The sequence below is a fragment of the Leptonychotes weddellii genome, chromosome 1, assembly GCF_054177405.1.
Source record: "Leptonychotes weddellii isolate Sample4059 chromosome 1, ASM5417740v2, whole genome shotgun sequence".
Lineage (NCBI taxonomy): Eukaryota > Metazoa > Chordata > Mammalia > Carnivora > Phocidae > Leptonychotes > Leptonychotes weddellii.
The window spans coordinates 132,174,084-132,200,502 of record NC_138369.1 but is presented as its reverse complement, the minus strand read 5'-3'; the positions used below and the strand labels follow the sequence as shown (position 1 = coordinate 132,200,502).

At 41.5% G+C, this 26,419-nt stretch overlaps 1 protein-coding gene across 2 annotated transcripts in view; it reads left to right on the top strand.

Moving 5' to 3' along the window:
- PARP15 (poly(ADP-ribose) polymerase family member 15) overlaps positions 1-25,777 on the top strand; it is a 47,339-nt gene extending 21,562 nt beyond the window's left edge. Inside the window, exons 3-13 of one of the 2 annotated variants that reach the window (XM_081832807.1) lie at positions 1,127-1,363; positions 2,328-2,549; positions 3,963-4,041; positions 6,628-6,777; positions 9,381-9,443; positions 11,690-11,857; positions 14,405-14,611; positions 14,699-14,845; positions 19,243-19,376; positions 23,114-23,288; positions 23,600-25,777. In XM_081832807.1, coding sequence (XP_081688933.1) covers positions 1,127-1,363; positions 2,328-2,549; positions 3,963-4,041; positions 6,628-6,777; positions 9,381-9,443; positions 11,690-11,857; positions 14,405-14,611; positions 14,699-14,845; positions 19,243-19,376; positions 23,114-23,288; positions 23,600-23,889 — 1,872 coding nt within the window. In that variant the 3' untranslated portion in view covers positions 23,890-25,777. Of the gene's footprint in view, positions 1-1,126; positions 1,364-2,327; positions 2,550-3,373; positions 4,042-6,627; positions 6,778-9,380; positions 9,444-11,689; positions 11,858-14,404; positions 14,612-14,698; positions 14,846-19,242; positions 19,377-23,113; positions 23,289-23,599 lie in introns of those variants that run through there. The other variant, XM_031039074.2, reaches the window with a different exon arrangement.
- Positions 25,778-26,419: the final 642 nt, after the last annotated feature.

Here is a 26,419-nt window from a genome sequence, read left to right as displayed (position 1 = left end):
ATTTGTGGAACGTAAGGAATAGCATGGAGGACATTAGGAGAAGGAAGGGAAAAGTGAAGGGGGGGAAATCGGAGGGAAAGATGAACCATGAGAGACTATGGACTCTGAGAAACAAACTGAGGGTTTTAGAGGGGAGGGGGTGGGGGGATGGGTTAGCCCGGTGATGGGTATTAAGGAGGGCACGTACAGCATGGAGCACTGGGTGTTATACGAAAACAATGAATCGTGGATCACTACATCAAAAACTAATGATGTATTGTATGGTGACTAACATAACATAATAAAATAAAATTAAATTAAATTAAAAAAAAAGACTGAGGTGAGAAATGAAACTGTTATGTAGCCCAAAGCCATAGGCACCTTTTAACTTATGATGAGGAAGTGCTCCAAAGAACCAGAATACTCAAAATCCACATGATCAAAGCATTCTCCCCTCCAAATTTGAATATGAAATCAGAATAAATGGAATTGGATGAATTGAATATTTAATATCTAGTGGCATCAGGTCATGACCCCATCTCACCAAAGGGATGGCCTCAGCAGGCATTGGAGAATTCTTGATACCCCTGGACAGGCTTGAGTGGACACTGCTTACCTTCACCTCAATGACCTTCCTTTGTCTAGGCCTTCAGGACTGACCAGACCCCACCCCCTTAAGACAGACCCATTCTTTCTTTAGGTATGTTAATAAAGTCAGAACAATTACTCTCAGTTCCTGCCAGCCTAAAAGCAACTCTTTCTCTTTTCAGAGGTCTCTCTCAAAGGTCTGTGTTTTTGTCTCCATCTGTTTCACTCTTTTTCTCTTTCTGCTTCTGCCTTTCATTCTGACTCTTCTTTGTCTGTGGTCTCTGGTTTGCTCATTTTCATAGCCCTATCCTGACTTATCACATGTTGACTTGACAGTAGTGGGTGATGTATTTCCTTAATTTCTAAGTTTTAGAGCTCAACTCATTATAGTATCTAAGTACTAAGAACAGATTGTAAACCCCTTGAGGGTAGGGCTGACAAGTCAGTATGATAGACAAAACATATCTTATGCATTACCCCACAATACTTGGCAAGTCATAGGTGCTTAGTAATTATTAATTGATTCAATCTCTAACAAAATGTTGCTGTTTTCCTGAAGGCCGATGTAATTGTCAACACCGTTCCCATGAATCTTCAACTTGGAGGAGGAACACTATCTCAGGCTCTTTTGCAGAAAGCTGGTCCAAAGCTCCAGGAAGAGTTATATGCCACCAGGCAGGGAACAGAAGAGGAAGTAGGTAGCATATTCATGACAAGTGGCTGCAATCTGAGCTGCCAAGCTGTCCTCCATGTGGTGGCACCAGCATGGGATAATGGAGCAGGGTCTTCTCAGCAGGTAAGGAAAATCCTTAGTTCTCTACTTCATTGGTGGCTTTGGTAATCTTCTGGCATGGTAGAGATCTGTGGTTCCCAAGCAAAGTGAATTTATTCCCCAGGGGAAATTTGGCTTGTTACAACAGTTACTGATAACTAGGAAGTGGAGGCCAGGGATGCTGCTAAGCATCCTACAAAGCATACATCAGCCCCTGCAACACAAACTTTTCTGGCCGAGGTTGAGAAACCTTAGTATTGATTGAACTTTGTCTATTTATTGAATTCTTTATTACATTCCATGAACAGTCCATCAAAGCTACCAGTTATTTCAGAATAATTGATCCTCAAAAGTAGTAACAATTCTTGGGGTTCTCCAGGAATGGTATCTGAAAATTAGTGTAATGATCCTTCAGTATAACAAAGAGATGCAGCCAGAGCTGTGGTGAAGAATGAAGGGTCATTGCTCTTCTTTTGATGACTTCTCACCTCTTCTCCCAACTTTCTTTTTTTCAGAATATGAAAGTAACATATGTATATTAAAGAAAATGCAGGAAGTAGAAACACTAAAATAAAAATTATAATCCAGCCACCTGGAGATAAATTTGGTTAACATTTTATTGATTCCCTTCAAGTCAATTTTATGCATACTTATTTCTTAGTTAAGATTCCCTTTCAATCATGTTTTAATCCTGCTTTTTTTAAAATTGACATAAACATTTACCCAATGTCCATAAACATTGCTTTTGATTGCAATAAGACACCACTGTTTATGTAGCCATTCCCATACTATTGGAGCCTCCTTCCTGCATGAATTGGAATCTCTCTGGAACGTCCTCTCCCCCCTTGTTTTCCCTTTCTGACTCCCTGGACCCAGACAAAGCCAAGAATAGCCAAGGAGACCTAGTCACAGTTGCTGGAGCCATAGCTCTTTCTGTTTCCCACCAGCTTAAGCCCTAACTTATATAAATGTATTTTGTACATTTCAGATCATGGCGAATATAATCAAGAAATGTTTGACAGCTGTAGAAGAGTTATCTTTTTCATCAATCACATTTCCCATGATCGGAACAGGAAATTTGAGGTTTCCCAAAGCTATTTTTGCTGAACTAATCCTTTCAGAAGTGTTCAACTTCAGTAGCAGTGCCTGGCAGAAAACCTTACAAAAAGTTCACTTTCTGGCATATCCAGGTGATGATGAAATCCAGCAGGTATGGTTACATATCTCTTCTAATCATTCTGACAAGTGAACCTAAGTGCAACCAGATGTCTTTATGGATCTGTAAATAATAATGTTTTCACTTCCCTGTCCATAAGTGTTGGTTGCTGATGGGGGGTTGTCATGACTTTACGAGATAACACTGATAACTCATACAGTCCTTCCTAGACAGTTTAGCAAGAGACAAGATAATTTGTACTTAATAAATTCTTAGGAAGAAGCAGAAAGTTATTGGCATTAAGAGTGGCCCAGATATTTTAACACTGACTGAATGAAAGCCAAGGCATGGCTCTGTGTATAGGGAAAAGACCAAATAAGAGAAACCTCAAGAATTTAGGGGGTTTTTTTGGATAGAAGACAGCCAGCCTACACAAGTTTAAGAGGGTCTAAAGCTAGAAATAGCACTAAAGCATTCAGTAGGAGAGAGGGCACTCAAAGCACATGTACTAAGAACTGAGCCAGCTACATCACCCTTGTAAAGTAGCATTCCTACAGATGCACTCCTTAGCTGGTTGGCCCAGTCTGGGTATCAAAATCTGGTTCTCATTCTTGAAAAAGTTATATTGATTTTATATAAATTGTGCACATTTATAGCAAAAATGCAAACAATATAAAAGTACAAAGAAGAGGGCGCCTGGGTGGCTCAGTTGGTTAAGCGACTGCCTTCGGCTCAGGTCATGATCCTGGAGTCCCGGGATCAAGTCCCGCATCGGGCTCCCTGCTCAGTGGGGAGTCTGCTTCTCCCTCTGACCCTCCCCCCTCTCATGCTCTCTCTATCTCATTCTCTCTCTCAAATAAATAAATAAAATCTTAAAAAAAAAAAGTACAAAGAAGGAAGGTACAGCTAGGTTTGAATTTCGATTTTGCCATTTAGGCGCTGAGGGAGGCCACCTCTGAACTTCAGTTTTATCATGTGTCAAGTGAATGTGGCAATAACACCTCTCGAAGTCGATGTGAGGATAAGAGAGGATGTATTTGAAGTGTTTCTCATGGTGTCTAGCACGTAGCACGCCTCAAACCTGGTTGCAGAAGTAGTTATTACTACCTTTTTGTGACCTGACTTTAAGGGCCATAGCAATAGCACAATTTGTAGCATAAATTACTAACGTTAGCACTTTAAAAAGATATCAAATATAATGTTCTTTCCTAAGGTCTTGGTTATTCTCAGGCCTTTGGGATAGAATTGTGGTCTTTCCATGAAATAAAGTAAATCAGCACTGGTATTTATTGAGAAAATTCCTAAGTTGAACGGCAATCCTGTAATTAAAAAGTCTCTGGGTAAGAGGAAATCTAGGGAGGACTATTGTTCCTAATTGATTTCTGGTGATCGATGCTCCAAAGAACTGGATTAATATGTTCACAGAACATTGTTGTAGTCAGTAACCATATTTCTTTCTATTTCCAGGCATTTTTACATAAATTCGCTGAATGGATGAGTGGAAATCCCAACAAGGACAGGATTCTCATGGCTGGAGGTAGCCAAGGTCTGGCAAAATTGTTCTGCTGAGAAAATACTTCCTTCTGCTTAGTGGCTCTTCAATGGTAGCTGATGTCCAGTAGAAGGAGACAAAGCTAATTCACATGAGGCACAAATCAGTGATGAAGGAGGTGTTAGAGCAAGTTCTATTGTCTGAGCACACAAAGAATAAATTATATGGAGGTTGTGCTGCCCCACCCCAGCAGACTCTAAGCCTAGGGTGGGTCATGGTACGGCGAGGCCAAAGAAAAGACCCAGAGACACCGATGGAGACATAGGTTTATTGGGGGAGCTTATGTACAGGGAGTCCAGAAGTGGCCAACTGGATACAGCCTCTGCTGCCAGGATCTACATGCAGCAAGTTTTTATATCATAGCAACTATCATTGGCCCCTCCCCTCCTTGCATGGCCAGCGTTTCCAAGGAGATCAAGGCCTGCCACTTGGACAGTCTTCATTATATGAGAGACGTATGGGGTTGGTCACCACCCCCCCAAACCCAGCCCCTGATCTTGAACACTGAACAGCATGTTCTTTGCACGTTCTGCTTGATGGGAATATAGAGGGAGGACAGAATCTCTAGATTTTCAAGACAGTGATTCACAGGGGCATTCAGGGTGTGCTTGCACAAACTAGCTATCCAACGTGTACCATACCAGATGTGAACCAAATCTGGTAACGAGGCCAGAGTTTCTGAGATATGATAATGAAAGATAACTGAGGATGGAGGAGTGAGGCAGTGGCCAGGGGTGGGACGCACGACCGCCCTGCACCTTCCTTGATCATCCCCATGCACTGCTTCACCTGTGGCGATAAGCGGAAGGCCTACCTGCGGCTGCTGTGGGCTGAGCCCATGGAGGGGGCCTCCCTGGACAGGCTGCATTGCCTCCACAGGCTGTTGGCTCACATGGATATGAGACCTGCTGGAGCCTGACCATGGGCAGTCAGTGTCTTGCCCAGAGTTCCTTCTACAGAGGTGTGGGTAGCTGAGAGCAGTACCCGCCCCCCCAGCCTCCTGGATGTGTGTCCTCCCGTTCTGAAGGAACCATCCAGTAAAGAAGGAAACTCCCGCTCTTTGAAGAACCACATGCACACATACAGATAACTAAAATGTGGTTGGCACACTGAACTTCACTGATTGCTTTCATATATATATATATGAATATGAATATGAATACCAAAAATATATATATATTATTTAATCTATACAGTGGCCTCCTGGGCAGGTGGTTCTGTTGCCACTGCATCATATGGAAAGAGAGAGCTAAAGAGTTTAAGGGATGAGTAGAAATGGCACAGCTAAGTTGTAAAGCTTCAGAGCGTAGAGTGGACAGTAACATTATGCCGACGCGATAAGGCTGATTTTCTCAGAGCAACCCTGATACTGCTGTCCCAGCGAGATGTGAAGCAACAGGAAAAGCTTATGTTTGGAGTTAGTGAGCTGTTATTTAACATTGGACAGGGGCGCCTGGGTGGCTCAGTGGGTTGAGCGTCTGACTCCTGATTTCGGCTCAGGTCATGATCTCAGGGTTGTGAGGTTGAGCCCTGCATTGGGCTCCATGCTCGGTGTGGAGTCTGCTTGAGATCCTCTCCCTCTGCCCCTCCCCCTGTTCCAATGCTCTCTCTCTCTCTCTCTAAAATAAATAAATAAAATAAATCTTCCAAAAAAATAATTGGACAAATGACCTAGACACTGAGACCATTTCCCTTTCTGTAAAATGGAAATAAAAGAATCACCTGGAGGTACAAACTTTCCATTATAAGATGAATAAATTCTGGAGACCGAATGTCCTGCATGGGGCTATAGTTAATAATAATGTTTCGTATTCTTTTTTTTTTTAAGATTTTATTTATTTCTTTGACAGAGAGACACAGCCAAAGAGGGAACACAAGCAGGGCGAGTGGGAGAGGGAGAAGCAGGCTTCCCGCAGAGCGGGGAGCCAGCCCGATGTGGGGCTCGATCCCAGGACCCTGGGATCATGACCTGAGCCGAAGGCAGACACTTAATGACTGAGCCACCCAGGTGCCCCAATGTTTCGTATTCTTGAAGCTTACTAAGAGAGTAGATCCCAAGTGTTCTCACCACTCCCACATGCACACACACACCCCCAAAATGGTAACTACGTGAGGTGATGGGTGTGCTATTAGCTCAATTGGATAATCATTTCACAGTGTATGTGAATGTCAAGACGTCACATCATAGACCTTAAATATTTACAATTTTTATTTGTCATACTTCAAAAAAGCTTGAAAAAAAGTCTCCCAGAGATGTCAGCACGACCTGAGGGAGCACTTTGCCTTCTGTCCTTCCTCACGCCTTTCTAATGACGCTACGGCAACTTTTGCAGATAAGCAGACGGTCCAGTCTGGTGTTTCTGCCTCATCCTATTTAACTGAGAAATTGATCCTCCTGCTGCCACAAGGCATTATTTTTTAATTTCCTTAAAAAGGAAAACCCAGCCACTTAACAGGCTGGGAGGCATGGTAATGTTTGCGTTTATGTGGGTGGAAAGAAAGAGGACTGGGAAGAGAACAGGACCCCATTCTTTTGGTTCATTCTCCAGCTACTCTTTCATTTGCTTCCTTTCTTTTCAGGTACCTTCAGGCCTGGCTCCAACCCTGGGTTCACAGCATATGAAATGAAAATTGGTGCAGTTACTTTCCAGATTGCTACCGGAGATATTACCAAAGAAAAGGCAGATGTGATTGTAAACTCAACAACAAGGACATTTAATCTGAAATCAGGTACTTTATTTAAGCAATGTACATGATCGTAACTACTAACATGACCCACGTGTGGGAGGGAAATTGTGGCTAATGTTGCCTGAGTAGATGGAGAGTGTTGCAGAACATATGTAGGCCCTGGAATCAGAAAGACCTGGGTTTGAATCCCAGCCAAGTCACTTACCGTTGTGTGGCCTTGGAACAATCACTTATCCCCTCTGAGCCTCAGTTTCTCTGCCTGTCAAACGTGGATTTCCCAGAGGAGGATTAGATGGGGCGTAGCAATGTAAAGCTGAGGTGTAACCCAGGCACTGGACTTAGTCTGTGTTAGCTCTCATCCCCTTTCTAGCTCTGAACTATCAAAATTCCACACTTACAATTTAATAAGTTTAAGTTTTATTTTAATTTTCCTTTTTATGTAACTTAGCTGGCACTCGTATCTCACTTCTTGTAACTCTTTCCTGTGTTACACTGACCCAGAAATGAAATTCAGCCCCTTTTTCTTCATTTTTCCTGGAATGTCTGAGCACATCCATTGACGGAGCTACTTTGAGCAAGCCCTCCCCACATGTCTATTTGTGTATAACTTACATACATGTACTTTTATGTTAATATATTTTTTTTACAAAGCCTTAAATTTTAAATTAAAAGTGTAAGATAAAACATAAGTAGAAATGGAAGTTTAAATATTTTCCAAAACTGCAAAATATTATGGTACTTACTATGTAGGAAGTGCATATGTAGAATATCCATCCATTGTATCGGTCATTCAAAATGCAGACATAAAGAACATTCAATTAGGCAAAATGTGATAAATTGAACATAAGCATTTGTCCCTGCCTTCTTTTAAAATTCCATTAAAGCAACAGTAAAGGAAATAAAAGGGTGTAAACCCAGAAGGAAAAAGAGAGTTGGAGGGAAACCAATAATGAACAAGAGACAGCAGTGTATTTTTAGAATATGAGAAGCAGCTAGCCAGTGGTGAAAACTTAGTATATGCAGGAGAAAACGGTAGCCCCTAGAGACACAAAAATTGGAGGCAGCAGGTACCTGGAAAGGCAGGGGACAAGTAAAGAGATGAAAACAGAATTGGATGGAATTCTGTATGAGTAGCACTTACGCCCCTTTGTTCTATCCTCCATCCATCCAATGCACCAGTAACTTCCCTTGCTCTTCCCTGGCCAGAGATGGGAGGTTTATTTAGTCTGTAGAGAAACCAACCAGGCAGATTCTAGACGTAGAGGAGCAGGCACGGGTGAGATGAGGGTGGGAGCTGGACAGTGTTCAAGTGAAAGTTCCTGTGCTGAACAGTGAGTGCCAAGCCCCGTCCCTGTGCATCTCCCAGAACAGCAGATGGTTTATGCCCTCTGAGACAGGAGATGGGAGGGTCCTTCCAGAGAGAAACCAACTGCCCTCAAGTCTAGTGTTTACTGCCTGCTTACCTTACACTAAAGCCTACTGGTCAGCAAGCCTCCTTTACATGGTGCTCCCAAACTCACTCTAAATATGAATGGACTGGTGAAGATCATCTGATAATTGAGGAAAACCTCCATTATTGCAGAGACCAAAACAAACACACAAAAAAAGGAATTTTTTTAAAAAGAGACAATTCACAATACACACATACATAATCAAGGAGACACAGGCAGATAGATAGATTGATTGATCTTTATAATGATAAAATAACTAATAATCATTCAGTGCTTTCTGTGGGCCAGGTTCTGCACTAAGCATCTTTTATTCACTGTCTCTTTTAATGTTCAAATAACCCTGTGAGGGAAGTACTGTGCTAACCTCTATATGATAGTTGAGGGACTGACTAATCACATGTTAACCTGTAAGTGGTGGAGGCAACCTTAACCCAGGCTGTCAAATGCCTATTCTGTGCTTTCGACCTCTCAACCAGCTGTCATTAGCTGTGACCAGAGTGGTGAAGCTACGGCCTTGATGGGAAGATTCCCTGCACTGAGGGCAGCCAGCTCTCTGACCACCTGTGAAAAACAAAACAACACAACATTAGAACCACAGGACTTAGGTAGAATGCTCAATGTTATTTCAGTTTTGAGATCCATGCTTCTCATTAGTATCAGAAAATTCATTTTTATATTTTTCAGTTTTGTAAAATAATAAGGGTAGAATGCAAAAAAATTCAAGTAACTGTACAAATATCCCTGTACAAAGAGAGCCCGTAGAACTACAGACACGGGGGACCGTCGGTCATCGGGTGGTGCTGTCACGTCGTAGCTCAGAGTGTTTATTATTCAGCTACCGAATGACGGTGGCCATAGAAAATTGAGAGGGAGACAAACCATAGGAGACTCTTAACTCTAGGAAACAAACTGAGGGTTGTTGGAGAGGAGGTTGGGGGGGAAGGGGTAACTGGGTGATGGGTACTAAGGACGGCACTTGTTGTGATGAGCACTGGGTGTTATATGCAACTGATGATTCACTAAATTGTACCTCTGAAACTAATAAAAAAAAAGGTGGGTTTTTCTGTGGGGGCATCAATGAATTATGCACAAAATGCACAAAGGGGTGAGCTGAACAAAAGCCTAATGTACAAAAGCTATAATCATGCACTGAATTTCAACTAATGCTTTTTACCACTAACATGTCTTATTTAGGGGTGTCAAAAGCAGTTTTAGAAGGTGCTGGACCAGCTGTGGAAAACGAATGTGCTGTACTAGGTATGGTTACATGCTGCTTTTGGTTACAACCCATAGCAGATTAGAGGGCTGAGAATACTATAACAGGACCTCCGAGAGGAGTAGGTGGTGAGAGCTTAGCAAAGAGGTTGATTCCCTGGGAGAGCAGATCCAGGGGGTGTGACTTTGTGGCTGTGCGAAGTGGTCCTTCCTCCCACCATCCCACCTGGCTCTTCCTGACTATTAAACAGAACCCAGGCGTGGGTCCTAATAGTCCAGCCTCCACCACTTATTGAGGGATCCTGGGCCTGCCATCTAATCTGTAAGAGCTTTGTTTCTCTTACCTGTAAGACGGTTCTAGATTCTACTAACGAGTCAGGAGTACTGTAATGGCTGTCTCACAGGTGGTTGTGAGGATCAAGACAATGAATGCGAAGACTTGCATGAAGTGCTGTATAAGTCATCTTTCACTTTCCCCAACCTTGTTCTACTTGCTATAACACATCCTCTACCTGACATGAGTCAAGGTGGAACTTGGGTGGGTCTGAGGTGTTTTCTGACACCAACCAGTTCTTCAATTCTAACACTGTCTCCCTGTAAAGTTAGCATTGGATCCCACAAGTTAAAGGGCTCAGTCTCACAAGACACCCCCTCCCACTCCAAACGCCAGTCACAGGTCCCAGGGGGCACCTGCACTTCTGACCCATCCCCTATAAACTCAGGCATTCACAAAAACCCTTTCTCAGGTTTGACAGTACCCTAGAATGACTCACAGAACTCAGGAAAACACTTGTCTTACATTTTCCAGTTTATTATAAAGGATAGAACTCAGGAGCAGCCACATGGAAGAGATGCAAAGGGGAAGGTGTACGGGAGGGGGCTCGGAGCTTCCACACCCTCCCAGGTGCACCACCCTCCCATCACCTAGGTGTATTTACAAACCTGGAAATCCCCAAATCTTGTTATTTAGGGGTTTTTATGGAGGTTTCACTGTGTAGGTGCAGTTAATTAAATCATTGGATTTTGTAATTGAGGTCCCCAGAGGCCAGGGTGTGGGGCTGGAAGTTCCAATCCCCTAATCATGGCTTGGTCTTTCTGGAGACCAACCTCCATTCCGAAACTAACTCCAGAACCCTCAAGAATCATCTCATTCGCTTACAAAAGACACTCACATCACTCAGGAGATTCCAGGGTTCTTGGAACTCTGAGCCCAGAACCAGGGACAAAGATCAAATACTTATTTTTTATTATATCACAGTGGGGAACCTGTAAGAGTGATCATAGACTATTTATCCTCCAAAACGAGGACTCATGCCTTGCTGAGTAGAGAGTCAGCTATGAGTGTGATTTAAAGAAGTCACAGGGTCCCGTGTTTGACAAACAGTCCCCCAACTGACCTGCTTTTGTGCCTGAAACTCCTATCTTGATAGCTCTCCTCTGATTAAGACATTTTCTCCCCAGTGAATATATTCCTGGAGAGGGATCAGAAGGTAATATTGCTCAACAACATGAGGACGTTAGCAGGAATTTGTGGGCTGGAAGAGCTAGATGTACTTTGGAAGGCAGAAGCAAAGAATAAAGTGGGGTTGGACAAGCTGGAAAAGTCTACTGAGGCTGCCTGGGAGGGGCCAGCCAGTGGGACGCAGGGAGTGCCTGGGCAGGGTGGGTGGGCAGGGGCTCACTCTCCTTCTGCGTTTGCCTTAGCCTTGCCTTCCTCAGGTCCTTCCTCGGTGCCTTAAAACATGCCCTGATCATGTCCATGTGCTCGAGAGCTCTCGGGGTCCTGGGAGAGGGACCTCCACACCACCGAATGCATTGCTTTTCTTTCCTTGAAAAACTAATCTAGCTGAATGAGCATATAAATTGCTCTTCTGGACAACAGCTTGGGGGTTAAGAGGGCTGGACACTGACTGTTTGGATTCAAATCCCAGGCTATCTTTGCTACTGACCTTACCTCTCTGAGCTTCTGTTTAATCTGTGAAATGGAGGAAATAGTCCCTACCTGATAGCCTGTTTTGAGGACTGAGTAGATTACGGCAGGTAGAGTGCTTTTGAATAACACCCCAAATATTCAACAATGTAGTTGTCGAGTTAAAGAAGCCTGGTTGTAAAGAAAATGAGCCTGTCACAGTCCCAGTGAGTGAAACCAGCTAGATGGAGGGAGGCTGGACTTGGTCAGGAATCATCACAGCTTTTCCTGATGGCACATGTTTTTGGGAATCGGTGATCATCTTGCTGCTTCCTGTAAGTAACGTGCTGTGTGTTTCCTTTCCTTCCTCTTGTTCCAGCTGCACAGCCTCACAGAGATTTCATAATTACACAAGGTGGATACTTAATGTGCAAGATAATAATTCATGTGCTTGGGGAAAATGATGTCAGGAAAACGGTCTCCACTGTTCTAGAAGAGTGTGAGCAGAGGAAGTACACTTCGGTTTCCCTTCCAGCCATCGGAACAGGTTTGTAGCCTCTCATCATTCAGCGATTCTGAATAACCCACATTCCTTTAGACTTAGTCTCACTGTTCGTGAACCCAGTGCTGAGTCCAGGCAGTGATAGTGATGTAAATCAGAGAGTGGGCAACCTTGCAGACCCTGAGGGCCATCTCTGGGACCTATGCTTCTTTCATACATCTTTATTCTTTATTGTATGTTCCCCAGGTATCTTTCCATGTTTGACCCTTAACATCACGGTGTTCTTACTGTTCATTTTTTTCCTTTGGACGATTCATTTGCTCTTGTTATATCGGTTACCCTTTCTGCACTGACTCTCAGATCAGCATTTCTTCTTCCCCCAGATCTCCTCTGGCAGATTTCTGTTACCAGAAACTTTATAGCAGAATCCAAACTCATCCTCATCATCCCTTGCAAACAGCCACCTTTCCTGAGTTGTCTCATTTTCTGGTTTCCTCCTTCAGTGGTGCCTGCCCTTGCTTCTTTGTGCCCCCAGACCCCGCAGTCAGCACATTCTACTAAATCTTCTCCGAGGGGTTGTTCAGTTTCACCCTTCCTTCTGGTTTCCAAACCCTTAATACCTCCCCCATTGGATTGACTGCTGCATCTCCCACTGGCTCATTTGCGCATTCATTAGATTGAAATGCTGTGTCCCAGGCCCACTGCAAGTTCCTAGGCGTAAAATCATGAAGAGGATGCAGTTGCTATCCTTAAGCAACAAGCTCAGGTCCATCCTGCTCCCAGGTTCTAGGAACGCTTTCCTCCTCATCTCTGTCATAGAACACAATAATTTGCTCTTAGTTGAAGGTGTTGCTAATGATCTGCTCCCTGATTCATTCACACTCAGTTGCACAAGCTTTTTAAAAGGGCCTGGGAGGGCCCTAATAATGCCATCACATGATTATATGATTTACTAAAGCTTATTTTAACCACTGTGGATTAGGATCACTGTTTCTCCCCACTTTGACTTCTCAGACTTTTCCTGGCACTGAGCATTGGAAAGGCTGCAAGCATTTTTGGAATATAGCTAAGAAGAGTTGAGTTGGGAATATGGTTTCCAAAATTTCAAAATGTATACTTTATTGTGATTTCTTTTTTGATTATATTCACTTTTATGTGTAATTTTATATTTTTATTTTATATTCTTTTTCTGAGATGTATAGGTTTCAAACCCTGCAAAACCTAGGCCCACCCCTGACTCTTAATTTCCACATTTTGCAGATGAGAATTCGACGTATTAATGTACAAGGTCACATAGTTAGTAAGCAACATAACTAGGTTCAAACCCAGGCAGCCTGGTCTGCACATTTCAACCATTACATTTTTTTTACATTACATGGTTTTTGTTACCATTATGCTCTTAATTACTATATTCTTAGCTGTCACATTCTTATCTCCCCATTACCCTCTATTTATTAGCTATTACCTTCTATTATCACCCCAATTTTATAGCTGAGTAAATTGAAGTTTGGAAGTGGTGTGGGCTGAGTTGTATTCTCCCTGCCAAATTCATATGTTGAAGCTCTAATTCCCAGTACCTCAGAATGTGACTGTATTTGATGAGAGGGTCTTTCAGGAGGTAATTAAGTTAAAATGAGGTCATTAGGGTGGTCCCTAATCCAATATGGCCAGTGTCCTTGTTAGTTAGGAGATTAGAACATCCATAGGTAGAGAGAGAAGACCATGTGAAGACACAGGGTAAAGACAGCCATCTACAAGTCTCATAGAGAAGCCTCGGAAGAAACCAATCTTTCCAATACCTTGATAACAGACCTCTAGCCTCCAGAATTGTGAGAAAATAAATTTCTGTTGCTTAAGCCAAGTCATGGCAATTTGTCATGGCATCCCTAGCAAACTAATATAAGAGGGATCAAATGACCTAGCCAAGATCACACAGCTAGTCTGTGGAGAACCAGGACATGAACCCAGGTCTTCTGCACCCGGATCACCTGCTCTGTTCTCTGCGCTGCCAATGCCCTTCAGTTAAAGACCAGCGGGAACACACACTATGAGGAACTATGCAGCATCTCACCAAGAGGTCACTAAGGACTTATTAATGGATTTGAGCTTGTGTTGGGTAGCTTTGTGGCGGTCTCAACTACATGGGTTTTTGCTCTGGATTGGATACTTTGAGGAAGACGGCATAGTTCTATGATTGGATATCTTACCTGGAAGGAGAGAAGATTATGGCTGAAGTTGTAATTATTAATGAAACAGCACTTGCTCCTATTAGTCAAGATGGGGAATGTTTGGCCATTTTTGTGGTTTGAATAGTGTTCATATTCTTGCCTGTGGTCAGACATGATTATTCAGTGGTTGTGTTTGGCTAAATTCATCACAGCCACAGAGTGGTTCCATGGGATGACGTTCTATGAAATTGTTTATGTTCAGCCAGAGAACATGAAGACACAGCTCTGAGTGCCAGATCCGTTTCTGGCTGTCGGGCTGCTTGCTTCTTTCTCAGCACCAAAAACCGCATTTGCCAGATCTCATCACTTGACTAACACCAGCTAAAGCTTCTTCTGGTCACTTAAAAAAATGATTCTTTTTCAGGCAATGCTGGAAAAAACCCAACCACAGTCGCTGATGACATCATCAGTGCTATTACAGACTTTGCACAGAAACATCCCACCCCGTCGTTACAAAAAGTGAAAGTTGTCATCTTTCTATCTGAATTGCTAAATGTATTCTATGACAACATGAAAAAGAGAGAAAATTCCACATCTCCTGTCCTTCAGTCCACATGCTTTGAGACTGCATGTAAGATGATCTTTTTTAGAGAATCATGTGGTTATCTCTCCTATCGCTTAGCAGATGTGTCGATATTAATGCTCATTGTTTTATCAGTTTTAGGATTCTACAGACGGCCTCCTATAATATATGGGAAAAGTACAAGAACTATGGAACGCCGCCTCCTGAATGCTGATTATTCTTCTGTGGGGCAAAATCGCTCCTGGAAAACAGGAATTGCAAAGGAACAGAAAGAGAATAGAAGTAAGGAAGCAGAAAGAGGGGGATAGGCTTTGAACATCCTAGCCAGTTATCTCATTATTGACTTAATGGGTTAGTATTGACCCTCAGTGCTCCTTGTAGCTGTGAACTGGCTGACCAATACTGGTTTATGGATTATCCACTGCTAGAGAAGTTAGCCTGGGAATAGAAGCAGATGGAAGAAGGGAGTGGTCAGGGTCATTTGGTTGTACTACTTCATGAGCAGGCAGATTCCCAGTTGCTTCTCTGTAAGGTATGTGTTTATGCATTATGTTTAAGTATCTGTATTGACCTGCTCCTCTTTCCCCCATTTTGAGGCTTCTGTACCGCTGTGAAAATAGTTAGAAAAGCAGCCTCCTCTTGCAATCACGGTTTTTGCCCATTTTAAGCACTCACTCATAGAGCACTGTGAGTTTTACTAGTGATGAAGTGTACCTGCCATCAGCAGCCTCCCTAAACTGGAAATGGTTGCCTGATACTGCCGGTAGGAATTTCAGTTCTCTCCACACTTACGTCTTGACAACAATTCTTTTCAATGTGCCTTCACACACAGCACATGTTAAGAGCTACATACACACACAGTAAATAAAAATGAAAATAATAGTTGGATCTGTTAATGCTCTTGCAACAGCAAGTAATAGAAAATCCAATTTAAGCTGGCTTATGGAAAAAATGAAATTAATTGACTCACTGGACTATAAAGTCCAGGCATATCTGGCTTCAAGTCCAGTTTGATCCAGGTGCTCATATTATATAATCTAGACCCTGACTTTCTTCATCTCTCAGTCTCTTCTCAGCTGTGTTTTCTTTATCCTCAGGTTTCACATGGTGAAAGATGACTGCTAACAGTTTCAGGACCATATCCTTACATGGTCAGATCCAATAGGAAAGGGTATATCCAGGGGTAATATATTCTCATCATCAAGAACATGATGCCTGGGAACAGAGGTGTTCACATAGGGCTGAAATTCCTTCTGACACAATCGGCTTAGGTCATCATTGCAGCTAGGGAACTGGAATTATACTAATCAGCCAATCCAGAGTCACATGCTCTATCCTTGAACTGAAGGGGATCACTCTGAAGCAACCGGGAGGAGTTGTTCACCAAAGGAAATTCAGGATGCTTTTACCAGAAGAGGGGGAAAAGGCTGCTGAACAGTTAAAAATAATATATACCTACTAGAGGGGCACCTGGGTGGTTCAGTTAGTTAAGTGTCTGCCTTCATCTCAGGTCATGATCTGGGGGTCCTGGGATTGAGCCCCCCATTGGGCTCCCTGCTCAGCAGGGAGTCTGCTTCTCCCTCTCCTTCTGCCCCCTCCCCCTGCTCCTGCTCTCTTTCTCTCTCTCAAATAAATAAGTAAAATAAAAAAAAATACATACCTAGTAGAGTATCTAGGGATATATGAATTAATATTTTCCCCCTTTGGTTTTTGCAGAGGAAAATATATATTTAAATATAAGAGCAATAAGTCCTTATAAGTGAAAAATTAACTGAAACTGGTTCATCCACTCCCTGCTTACACCAAGAATTTAAAATGACTTATGAAATTTAAAAAATAGACAGAGGCACCTGGGTGGCTCAGTCAGTTAAGCATCCGACTCTTGATTTTGGCTCAGGTCATGATCTCAGTGTCAAGATGGAGCCTCAGGTTGGGCTCAGCACTGGGCGTGGAACCTGCTTAAGATTCTCTCTCTCCCTCTCCCTCTGCCCCCCCTCGCCCATTTCTCTCTCTTAAAAAAAAAAAAAAGACAGGAAAGTTAAAGAGACAAGCAAAAAAGATAACTAAACAGAGCAGACCAGTGACCCAATGGCGCTTGGGGCAAAAACAAACAACAACAAAACTACCTTACATAATCTTTGTTGTTAGATGAGAGGAATAATGCAGATAAAATGTCAGATGAAAGGAAGCTTGTTGGCAGAGATATTGGATTTTAGTAAGAATTTATCGTGTGGACTTCTTTAAGAGAGAACTTACAGAGAACAACTTGGAGTTTCATTTGAGCAGATGCTTTTCCAAAGCATGTTAAAGCTATTCATTGATTCAGAGCGCTTTTACTGAGCACGTATTGAATATCAGGCCCTAGAGACACAGACCTGGGAGTTGTGTAAGTAGGTGGGAGTTGAAGCCATTGAGCGTGGATCCAGTTATCCGTGGAGACCATGAAGGTAGAGAGAGTGAAGGCTGAAGGCAGAGCCAGGATTCTTGGTATGTCACCCCACCTCTACCTGTGGAGAGGAAACTGAGGCAGGATGCACAAGGAGAGGTGCAGGAGGGTATTTATCCCAACCATCAGGAATGGGAAAGTAGAGTGACCTTTATCTTTTAAAAGAGATTTATAGGAAAAGCACTCAGGAAGGTGCCTGGTATGTGGTAAACACTTGAAGAAAGGTAGCCATCATGTTACCTCCCATGAAGCACTGGGCTGCAAGTCACTAGAACACGTTGAATGTGCGAATACCCAGCCTTCCTGGGACTCGGTTTTCTCATCTCTAAATTGTCCATCTAGGGTCACCTTTGGTCACAGGCAGAATAAGTAGCACAGTTTGGGGTGGTTTAAGGGTGTGATTTAAGTTATTCCTCTCAAGAAAATACCCTTGTCTTTAAACTTTACTCTCTCTTTATTTTTTTTTAAAGATTTATTCATTTTATTTTAGAGAGGGAGAGAGAGAGAGAAAGAAAGAGTTTGAACGAGCGGTGGGGAGGGGCAGAAGGAGAGGGAGAGAGAGAATTTCAAGCAGACTCTGCACAGAACACAGAGCCTACCATGGGCCTCTATCCCACGACCCTGAAATCATGACCTGAGCCGAAATCAAGAGTTGGACGCCCAACTGACTGAGCTACCCAGGTGCCCCTTACTCCCTCTTTAAATATGAATACCTCTGGGATGTAGAAAAGATCAAGTTTAGTTGTTTTTTAGGAATAATAACTATGTTTATAAAGGATTCCCTAAAAGTGCTTTTACACCCTTTATTATATTTTAAACTTGAAACAATCCCATGAGGTGATAAATAGAGCAGATTTTATCAGTTCCATTTTATAAAAGAGAAAATGAAAATTCACTCAGAAGTGGTATTACTTATTCCATGCGTTTTGGCTGGTCACAGGTTGAGGCTGATCAGGTCTTCTGATTCCAAGCACCGGTATTTTCTGCTCTGCAACCTCATGACATGAAAGGAAGAGAGAGCCCAAAGAAAAACTTTACTTACTTCTCAGCCTTGCCTGCTGTATTCAGAGAAAAGAAAGTAGCAGGTTCAAGAAGACTCTAAGACCTAGGACTGGACATGATTAGGCCAGAAGCTCTGGAGGGAGTGGACGGTGGGAAAAAGGAAAGAATTTAATTTGCACAAACTACATGTCCTGCTGTGGGAAACTTCTCCAGAAAAAACTCTTTTACAGTGGAATTTGAAGAGAGCTTCCATATTAAGGTTTGATGCTTCCCTTTGTGAACAGAACTTTGTTCCCTGGATGGACTTCCTAAACAGGAAGAATGCCTGATCGCTCTCCTAGGCCTGTATATCTTGCATTAAAAATGAGTAAATTCTGGCTTTGTAAGGAGAAATCCTTTGGCCTTTACCTGTGGTGCTTTGCCATTTTCTGGCATTTCCTTCTCTAATACAGTCTGTCCATATTTCTACTAGTCATGCTGTCTCAGCAACTTGATATGTAGCCTCAATGTGTTAGAAGGTTCTGGAAGCCATTGGAAAGCAAAGGAAAATTTTGAGCATCATCACCTTATATGAAAGTATTCACCTAGTATTTCTGCTGTTTTCTTTATTATGGGGCTTTCTCTACTTAAAAAGTAGAAGATAAGGTACAGAAAAATGTGCTTTAAATATCTTTAGCAAGGTAATCATGTTTCAGAAGAAAATAATGCACACTAAATAAAACTGATAAACATGAAAACATCAATAAATCAGCTTTCACTTTTACACATTAGGTTTTTAAAATTTTTCTTAAAGTAGGCTCCACGCCCACTGTGGAGCCCAGTGTGGGGCTTGAACTCACAACCCTGAGACTGAGACCTGAACTGAAATCAAGAGTCAGATTCTCAACCAACTGAGCCACCCAGGCGCCCCTACACATCAGTTTCTTATGGAGTTAATTCCATAGAGCTTTCTGGGGAAATTACAATTTCAAGTTATAGTGAACCAAGTATACCTAAATATTTTAGCTAGGCCATTAATTAATATATGTCATATATGTCAGAACCATTCATTTCATCTGTAGATGATAAAAGAAGCAACTGTGAAATGTGTAGCTTTTTGGGGTTTTTTGTTTGTTTGTTTTTTTCAAAGACCAGGATTAGGTGAATGCAAAATAAAAGCATAGGAAGTGCCCTGATTTTCAGAGATCCCTGGAAATGGATATTGTGTTTTCACCAAATGCTGACTTTCCAGGTAATCTTCCTGAACACTGGACTGACATGAATAAGCAGCTGTCCTGTGTGATCAAGCTATACCCCGGACAGTCAGAATATGACACCATAAAGGACAAGTTCTCTGACACTTGTCTTTCCTACAAAATAGAGAAGGTAATATTGTGTTAAAAAATTACTTCTTTTAACTATCAAAGAACTAACTAACATGAAAGTTTAACAAGGAACCAACATAACACTCTTCCTTCCTTTATACCTTACTATATTTAATTAGACTTACTCAAGCTCCATAGACTTCAAATATCATGGTTCATTCATTAGCAGTAATGAAGGAGATTCCCAAAAGTGACATATATATGTTTGGATACTTTCACTTACAATTTAAAAACAAACCCATTCAAACTGATTAAACAAGAAGAAATGTATCAGAAATTAATGGAAAGTCCAGAAGTAGGATGGTCTTTGGAACAGTTAGATTCAGTTTCTCTGGCTTTGCCATCCACAGGGTCAGCTTCATCTGAAGGCTGGACTCCCTTCATAATTGTAGGATAGCTGTGGATGGCAATCAGGGGGGTCTCTGCTTCCTCCATTCACATCCCATGGAAGGGACACAACCATTGGATAAGAGTCCCAGGCTTTGTGTTGAACGGACCACTCCAACCAATCTATGTCAGGAGAGTGCTACATATGCTGATTGGCTTGGACCTGGGCTATCAAATGCCATCATTGTGTGATCCATCATGAGATTAGTCATCCCAATTGGTCAAACCCAATTAGGCTCTACCTGAGAACTATAAGTGAATCCAACTCCACCCAGACCAGCAGTTGCTGTACAATGCGGATGAAGTGGAATAGATATTCAGGGATTCCCACAATGTCCACCATGCTGCATAAAAATTTTAGCCAGCAAAGTACAGGAGTTTATTAGAAGGTCATTATCATACCATGTATATCAGAGCAGGGTGTGACATCCTAGTCATTTAAAAATCTAGCTGCTACTTCCATAAAACTGTGTGCTTTATCACATTATAGCACTCAAGAAATTGTGTTTTCATGAGCTTTCACATGCCTGACTCGCCCACTAGACAGTGGGCTTCTTAAAGTAGGAGTTGCTTTCCTAGTACCCAGCCCGATGCCTAGCATATCATGGGACACAATACCCACTGAGTGAACTTACTTCCTGAGAAAGAAAGAGAATCAAAAGAGAGAGACTCCTGTAGAAAGGACAGAATTCAAAGGAGGAGATGCTTCATTGATGTTAAAAGCTGTTGAGAGGATTAGAACCTGGTTCAATTTTGTTTACCCAGTATCTGCAGCTTTCTTGGCTCTTAAAGGCCTTTTATTTTACCCATTTTGAAACACCTCAATTTTGGATTAATTCCATAATATATTTTCTCTCCTGCTGCGCCTAGATAAAACCATTTTTAATTCATGGTCCCCAACCTCTGCTGGACTCTCCAGGTGCTTGGAATCCTTTATTGCTTCCTCCAGTCAACTCCCTCATGCATTCCCTATTGCAAAATTTCAACACTCTGCTTGAGGTCTTCATCTCTCTCAAAACAACTTTCCCTCCTGCCTTTATTACTTGGCTTCTCCTCAACATCTGCTACAGGTAACCACTCCATTCTTATTTATGTATTTATTTTTAATTATTTACTGAAATTGAGGTATAATTGACAAATATTAGTTTCAGGTATGTAACATAATTTGATATTTGTATATATTGCTAATTGATCACCACAATAAGTATAGTTAACATCCATCAACATACATAGTTACAAGAAAATTTTTTTCTTGTGATGAGGACTTTTCAGATCTACTCTCTTAGCAACTTTCAAATATGCAATTTGGTATTATTAACATAGTCACCATCTTGTGTATTACATCCCCATGACCTATTTCTTTTATAATTGGAAATTTGTACTTTTTGGCCCCCTCTCTCATGTTGTCTACACCCCACCCCTGCCTCTGGCAACCATCAATCTATTTTCTGTATCACTTAGCATAATGTCCATGGCAAGATGTTATGCTTTTTAATGGCTGGCTAGTATTCTATTATGTGTATGTGCATGTGTATATATATATATATATATATACACCACATATTCATTATCCATTCATCTATCAAAGGACACTTGGGTTGTTTCCATGTCTTGGCTATTGTGAATAATGCTGCAGTGAATATGGGGGTGCACTCAATTCTTCTTGAACTCTCTTCTTTTATTTCTAGGACATCAGCCTTTCAGATTTCTTCCTCTCTTCCTAGACCTAGATTATATGGATCCCTTTCTTATGCTGTCAATCTCCATGTGTGTTCTCCTAATCCATCCCTTATCACTCTGAGAGGGAGAGATTTTTTTACTTGTCTTCCTCCCCAACTAGACTGAAAGTTTCTTGAGGGCAGAGATCCAACACAGTGCTTGATTCATAGTAGATGTTCAATAGGTGATTACTGAATGTATGTTAAATTCATTTTCTAGAAGGAAGGAGAACCAGTAGAGAATGATATTTTGAAAAAAAGTTAAAGGAGGACAAAATTTCAAGGAGGGGATGATTCATGGTTTGAAATGCTATTGAGGGTCTAGAAAGAAATGGTCATTAGATTAGGCAGTTATGAGGTGATTTATGACCATAATTAGAGCAATGCAGAAGAACTGTATTAGAAGAAGTCAATGGAATGGGTTTAGAGATCCGAAGAAGTTAAGGAAATAATTACTGAATGATTACAAATTTTTGAGTAAGAATTTGTTTTATTTTTTAAATTCATTTATTTATTTATTTATTTTATTATTATTATTATTATTATTATTATTAATTTTAAGTAGGCTCCATGCCCAGCATGGAGCCCAACACTGGGCTTGAACTAAAACTGTGAGATTGAGACCTGAGCTGAGATCAAGATTCAGTGGCTGACTCTTGGTTTTGGCTCAGGTTGTGGTCTCATGGTTGTGAGATTGAGCCTTGCCTCTGGCTCCATGCTCAGCATGGAATCTGCTTGAGATTCTCTCTCCCTCTCCCTCTGCCCTTCCTGCTCATGCTGTCTGTCTCTCTCTCTCTCTCAAATAAATAAATAAATCTTAAAAAAAAAAAAGAGTCGGCGCTTAACTGACTGAACCACCCAGGTATTCCTTATTTACTTACTTTTTTTAGAGAGGGGGAGAGAGAGGGAGAAACAGAAAGAGAGAGAGAGAAGGGGGTTAGGAGCAGAGGGAGAGGGGGAGAAAGAAACTTAAGTAGGCTCTGCGCCCAATGTGGAGCCCGAAATGGGGCTGGATCTCACAAACCTGAGATCATGACCATGGCCAAAATCAAGAGTTGGATGCTTAACCCACTGAGCCATGCAGGTGCCCCTTGAGTAAGATTTGAATGCGAGTGAATCTCCAGGAATTCCAGGGAATATATATAGGTAAACATTTTTATATAAATTATAAGTTCTGTTATATAAAATAGGTTATAATAAGCACAATCACAAAGTATAGATACTCATAACCTAGCATTTTTCTAAAGGCAGAAAGCTACCTACTCCCTGAATTTGTTGTCTATTTGCATTTCCTTTTCCTTTTCCTTCTTCCTCTCCTCCAGTCCTCTTCCTTCTCTTTCAAACTGCTATTTTAAAATCCACAACAGGGGCGCCTGGGTGGCTCAGTCATTAAGCATCTGCCATTGGCTTAAGTCATGATCCCAGTGTCCTGGGATCAAGCCCCGCATGGGGATCCCTGCTCTGCGGGAAGCCTGCTTCTCCCTCTCCCACTCCCCCTGCTTGTGTTCTCTCTCTGTCAAATAAATAAAATCTTTAAAAAAAATAAAATAAAAATAAAATAAAATCCACAACAAACAGGGTATACTGAGCTCTAAAGTCATTTTCAAAATGTTTTGCTTTTTGTCATTTGCAGATTGAGAAGATACAGAATATATGCCTCTGGCAGAGCTACCAGATAAAGAAAAAGCACATGGACTTGAAGAATGGCCATACAGCTAATGAGAGAGTCCTGTTCCATGGGACAGATGCGGACTCGGTGCCATATGTCAATCAGCATGGCTTTAATCGCAGTTATGCTGGGAAGAATGGTAAGGAAGCAGGGAATCTGGCTGACCAGAATGAGGTGAATGATAACTCTAGTGTTGACTATTCACACCCAAGCAGTGCAGGACCACAGATGGCAGCCATCTTGTCATTATCAGGATAGAGTTCTTGGTGTTTCACCCAAAAGGAGGCTGGCAACCTTCTGAGGATAGATGGAGTGAATTTTAGAAATGATGAAAAGTGGCTTGGGTGGGCAAGAATGGCATTAAAAAATGTTGTGTCAGGTTTGGACATGGTTCTACATACTGTGATAATTTTATGTTTTTTAGGAAGGCTTTTGTCTTTCTCTTTACAGGTGCAGCCTATGGAAAAGGAACCTATTTTGCTGTTGATGCCAGCTATTCTGCTCATGATACATATTCCAGACCAGATGGCAATGGGAGAAAGCATATTTATGTTGTACGAGTACTTACAGGAGTCTACACACGTGGACATGCAGGATTAGTTACCCCTCCATCAAAGAACCCTCACAATCCCACGGATCTGTTTGACTCTGTCACAGATGATACACAATATCCAAAGCTATTTGTGGTATTCTCTGATAATCAAGCTTACCCAGAATATCTCATAACTTTTAGGTGCTAAAAAATAGGTTGTTTCTTTCTTTCTTTTTTTTTTTTCATCTCAAAGAGATGATTTAGTCATCTATTTATAAGAACAATTTATAGGGTTTTTGTCTTTGCCTTTGGCTTGTTTACGTAGATAAAAATCTCTCTGTTAGGTGCTAAAATGCTGAAAACAGCCTTTTAAAAATGCTCTATTGCAATTTGTAGCATACCTCTTTTCTGAGCATATTGATGAGTGGGAGCTAAGAAATGTGGATGACATAATTATAGCTACAACTATTTACAGACACCAAATGTGTAGGAGAACAAAGAGCACATTACTTTTGTCTAGCAGAAGAAATAAGATGAATCACTTTAAAACCAAGATGTCATTGTTCTTATAGAACATGTTAAGACATCAAACTGTGTTGGGCTCAACTGTACTATTAAATGAATAGGCTGCTAATGTGCATCTGTAACAGCTGGGAATTTTGCCTCCTGAAGGAATACTTAGTAGCCAGAGCTCAGCTAGAATGATTGAATCAAATCTGTTATGGAATAAATCAGGTAAAAATGTGTTGTACCACTGTCTAATTCTACATAACAAATTACTACAAAATTTAGTGGCTTTGTGGGTAAGGAATTCAGGCATGGCTTAGCTGGGTCATTCTGACTTAGGGTCTCTCCTGATCTGGAGTAAAGATGTCGGCAGGGGATTCCGTCTTCTGAAGGCTTGACTGGGGCTGGAAGATCTGCTTCCAAGGTAAATCACTCAAATAGTTAGAAAGTTTTTGCTGGCTGGCAGGAGCCCTCAGGTCCTCTCTCCATGGTCCTCTCTAGGCTGCTTGCTCATGACATGGTACTCCACAGTCAGCAATTCGGGAGAGAGGAGGAGAAGCCATGATGTCTTTTATGACCTAGCCTCTGAAGTCATACTCCATCTTTTCCACAGTATCCTGTTGGTTCCACAGATCAGCTCATTCAGTGTAAACGGGAATTACATAAGGGCCTGGACACCAGTAGACAGTGATCGTTGGGGACCATCTTAGAGGCTGTATAAATGAGTGAATGACTGATACATTAATAAAATGTGAGCAGTGAAAAGGACTCTAGAGGTCATCTGAGCCCACTGTCCCCTCATCTCTCTCCTCCCCCCTCCCCCACTCCCAGGGCTTAAAGCCCTCAAGCCTCTGCTTGACCACTTCTAACACTCTACATCTTAAGGATCACTTACTCCATCGTGAGACAACTTGAACTATTGGAAAACTCTTGCTTACACTGAGTTGAAATCTGTTCTTCTATGTCTATTGCCTGCGGATCACTGTCCCATGTTCTGGAGGACACAGAGCAGCTCCTTCCTTTCACAGATGTGGTGGCCCTTCAGATTCGTCTCTTCCCTCTATTATACTAGAGTTAGGTAAATTCTTGAAATACTTAGCAGCTTATCCTGAAGCATCACTTATCAAGAGTTGAAGTCATTTAAGAAGTATTTACATAATCATAAATAAGCACATGCACATTAAAAGGAGTACAGGGAAGCTTAAAGAAAATAACTCCCTTCACCAAACTGTGTATCACTCATAACTGCAACATTCACAGGAAACCACTGCCAACATTTTTATGTCCTCCCTTCTCCTTTCTTCTACATCCACCTTCAACAAAGGCAAAGTCACACTTTATTCTATTACTTAATTATGCAATATTGTATCTACCTTTTTTCATTTAACATTATAAGTGTTACCCTCATGTTATTAATTTTTTCTGTAAACATCATCTTAATGGCCAAGTTATTCCACTATATATTTTCCTTTTATGTATATATAAAGTTTTTAAAATGTCATCATCTTTTCTTATAGTTTAGTAATCTAATTTCATTTTGCAATGTATCTGTATCATTTCCCCCATGTCATTAAATATTTTACCTATCATTTTGATGGTTGCATAGTATTTTGTTGTATGTCTCCACATAAATGTCATGTCAAAGTAGGGTGCCCTATATTTCTAAATAAATATATGGTTGGATTATGAGATGCAAAGAGCATAATCTACCTTCGATGAGACAGCGCGTCCTGAACTTCTTGAGGGAAACAGAGTCCTAGAGAGCAAAGCAAGGTTAAATAATGCTCTATTAGTGCATGGGCCTTGGCTCCCAACCCCAGTGTAGAATTCTAGTGAGCCAGGTTGGAACATAGAAGGACCGTTTTTACTTAGGTTAGGTAGGCTTTTACTTGCAATGTGAACTGCTGTCTTCTGTCTCCTCCAATGCTGTTACTCAAAGACCACCCCCCCAATTTATTTTGCTGTACTCCTACTTCACTAGAAGACAAAGAAGTCTCGAGTATAATACATCCATGTTATTAAAGTTGTGATGGTTTCTTGAGGAACAAAATATAAGCCAATCGAGAATTATTTTATTTATTTATTTATTTATTTATTTATTTATTTATTTATTTGACAAAGAGAGAGAGAGAACTCTCTGAGCAGGGAGCCCAATGCGGGATTCAATCCCAGGACCCTGGGATCATGACCTGAGCTGAAGGCAGACACTTAACCGACTGAGCCACCCAGGT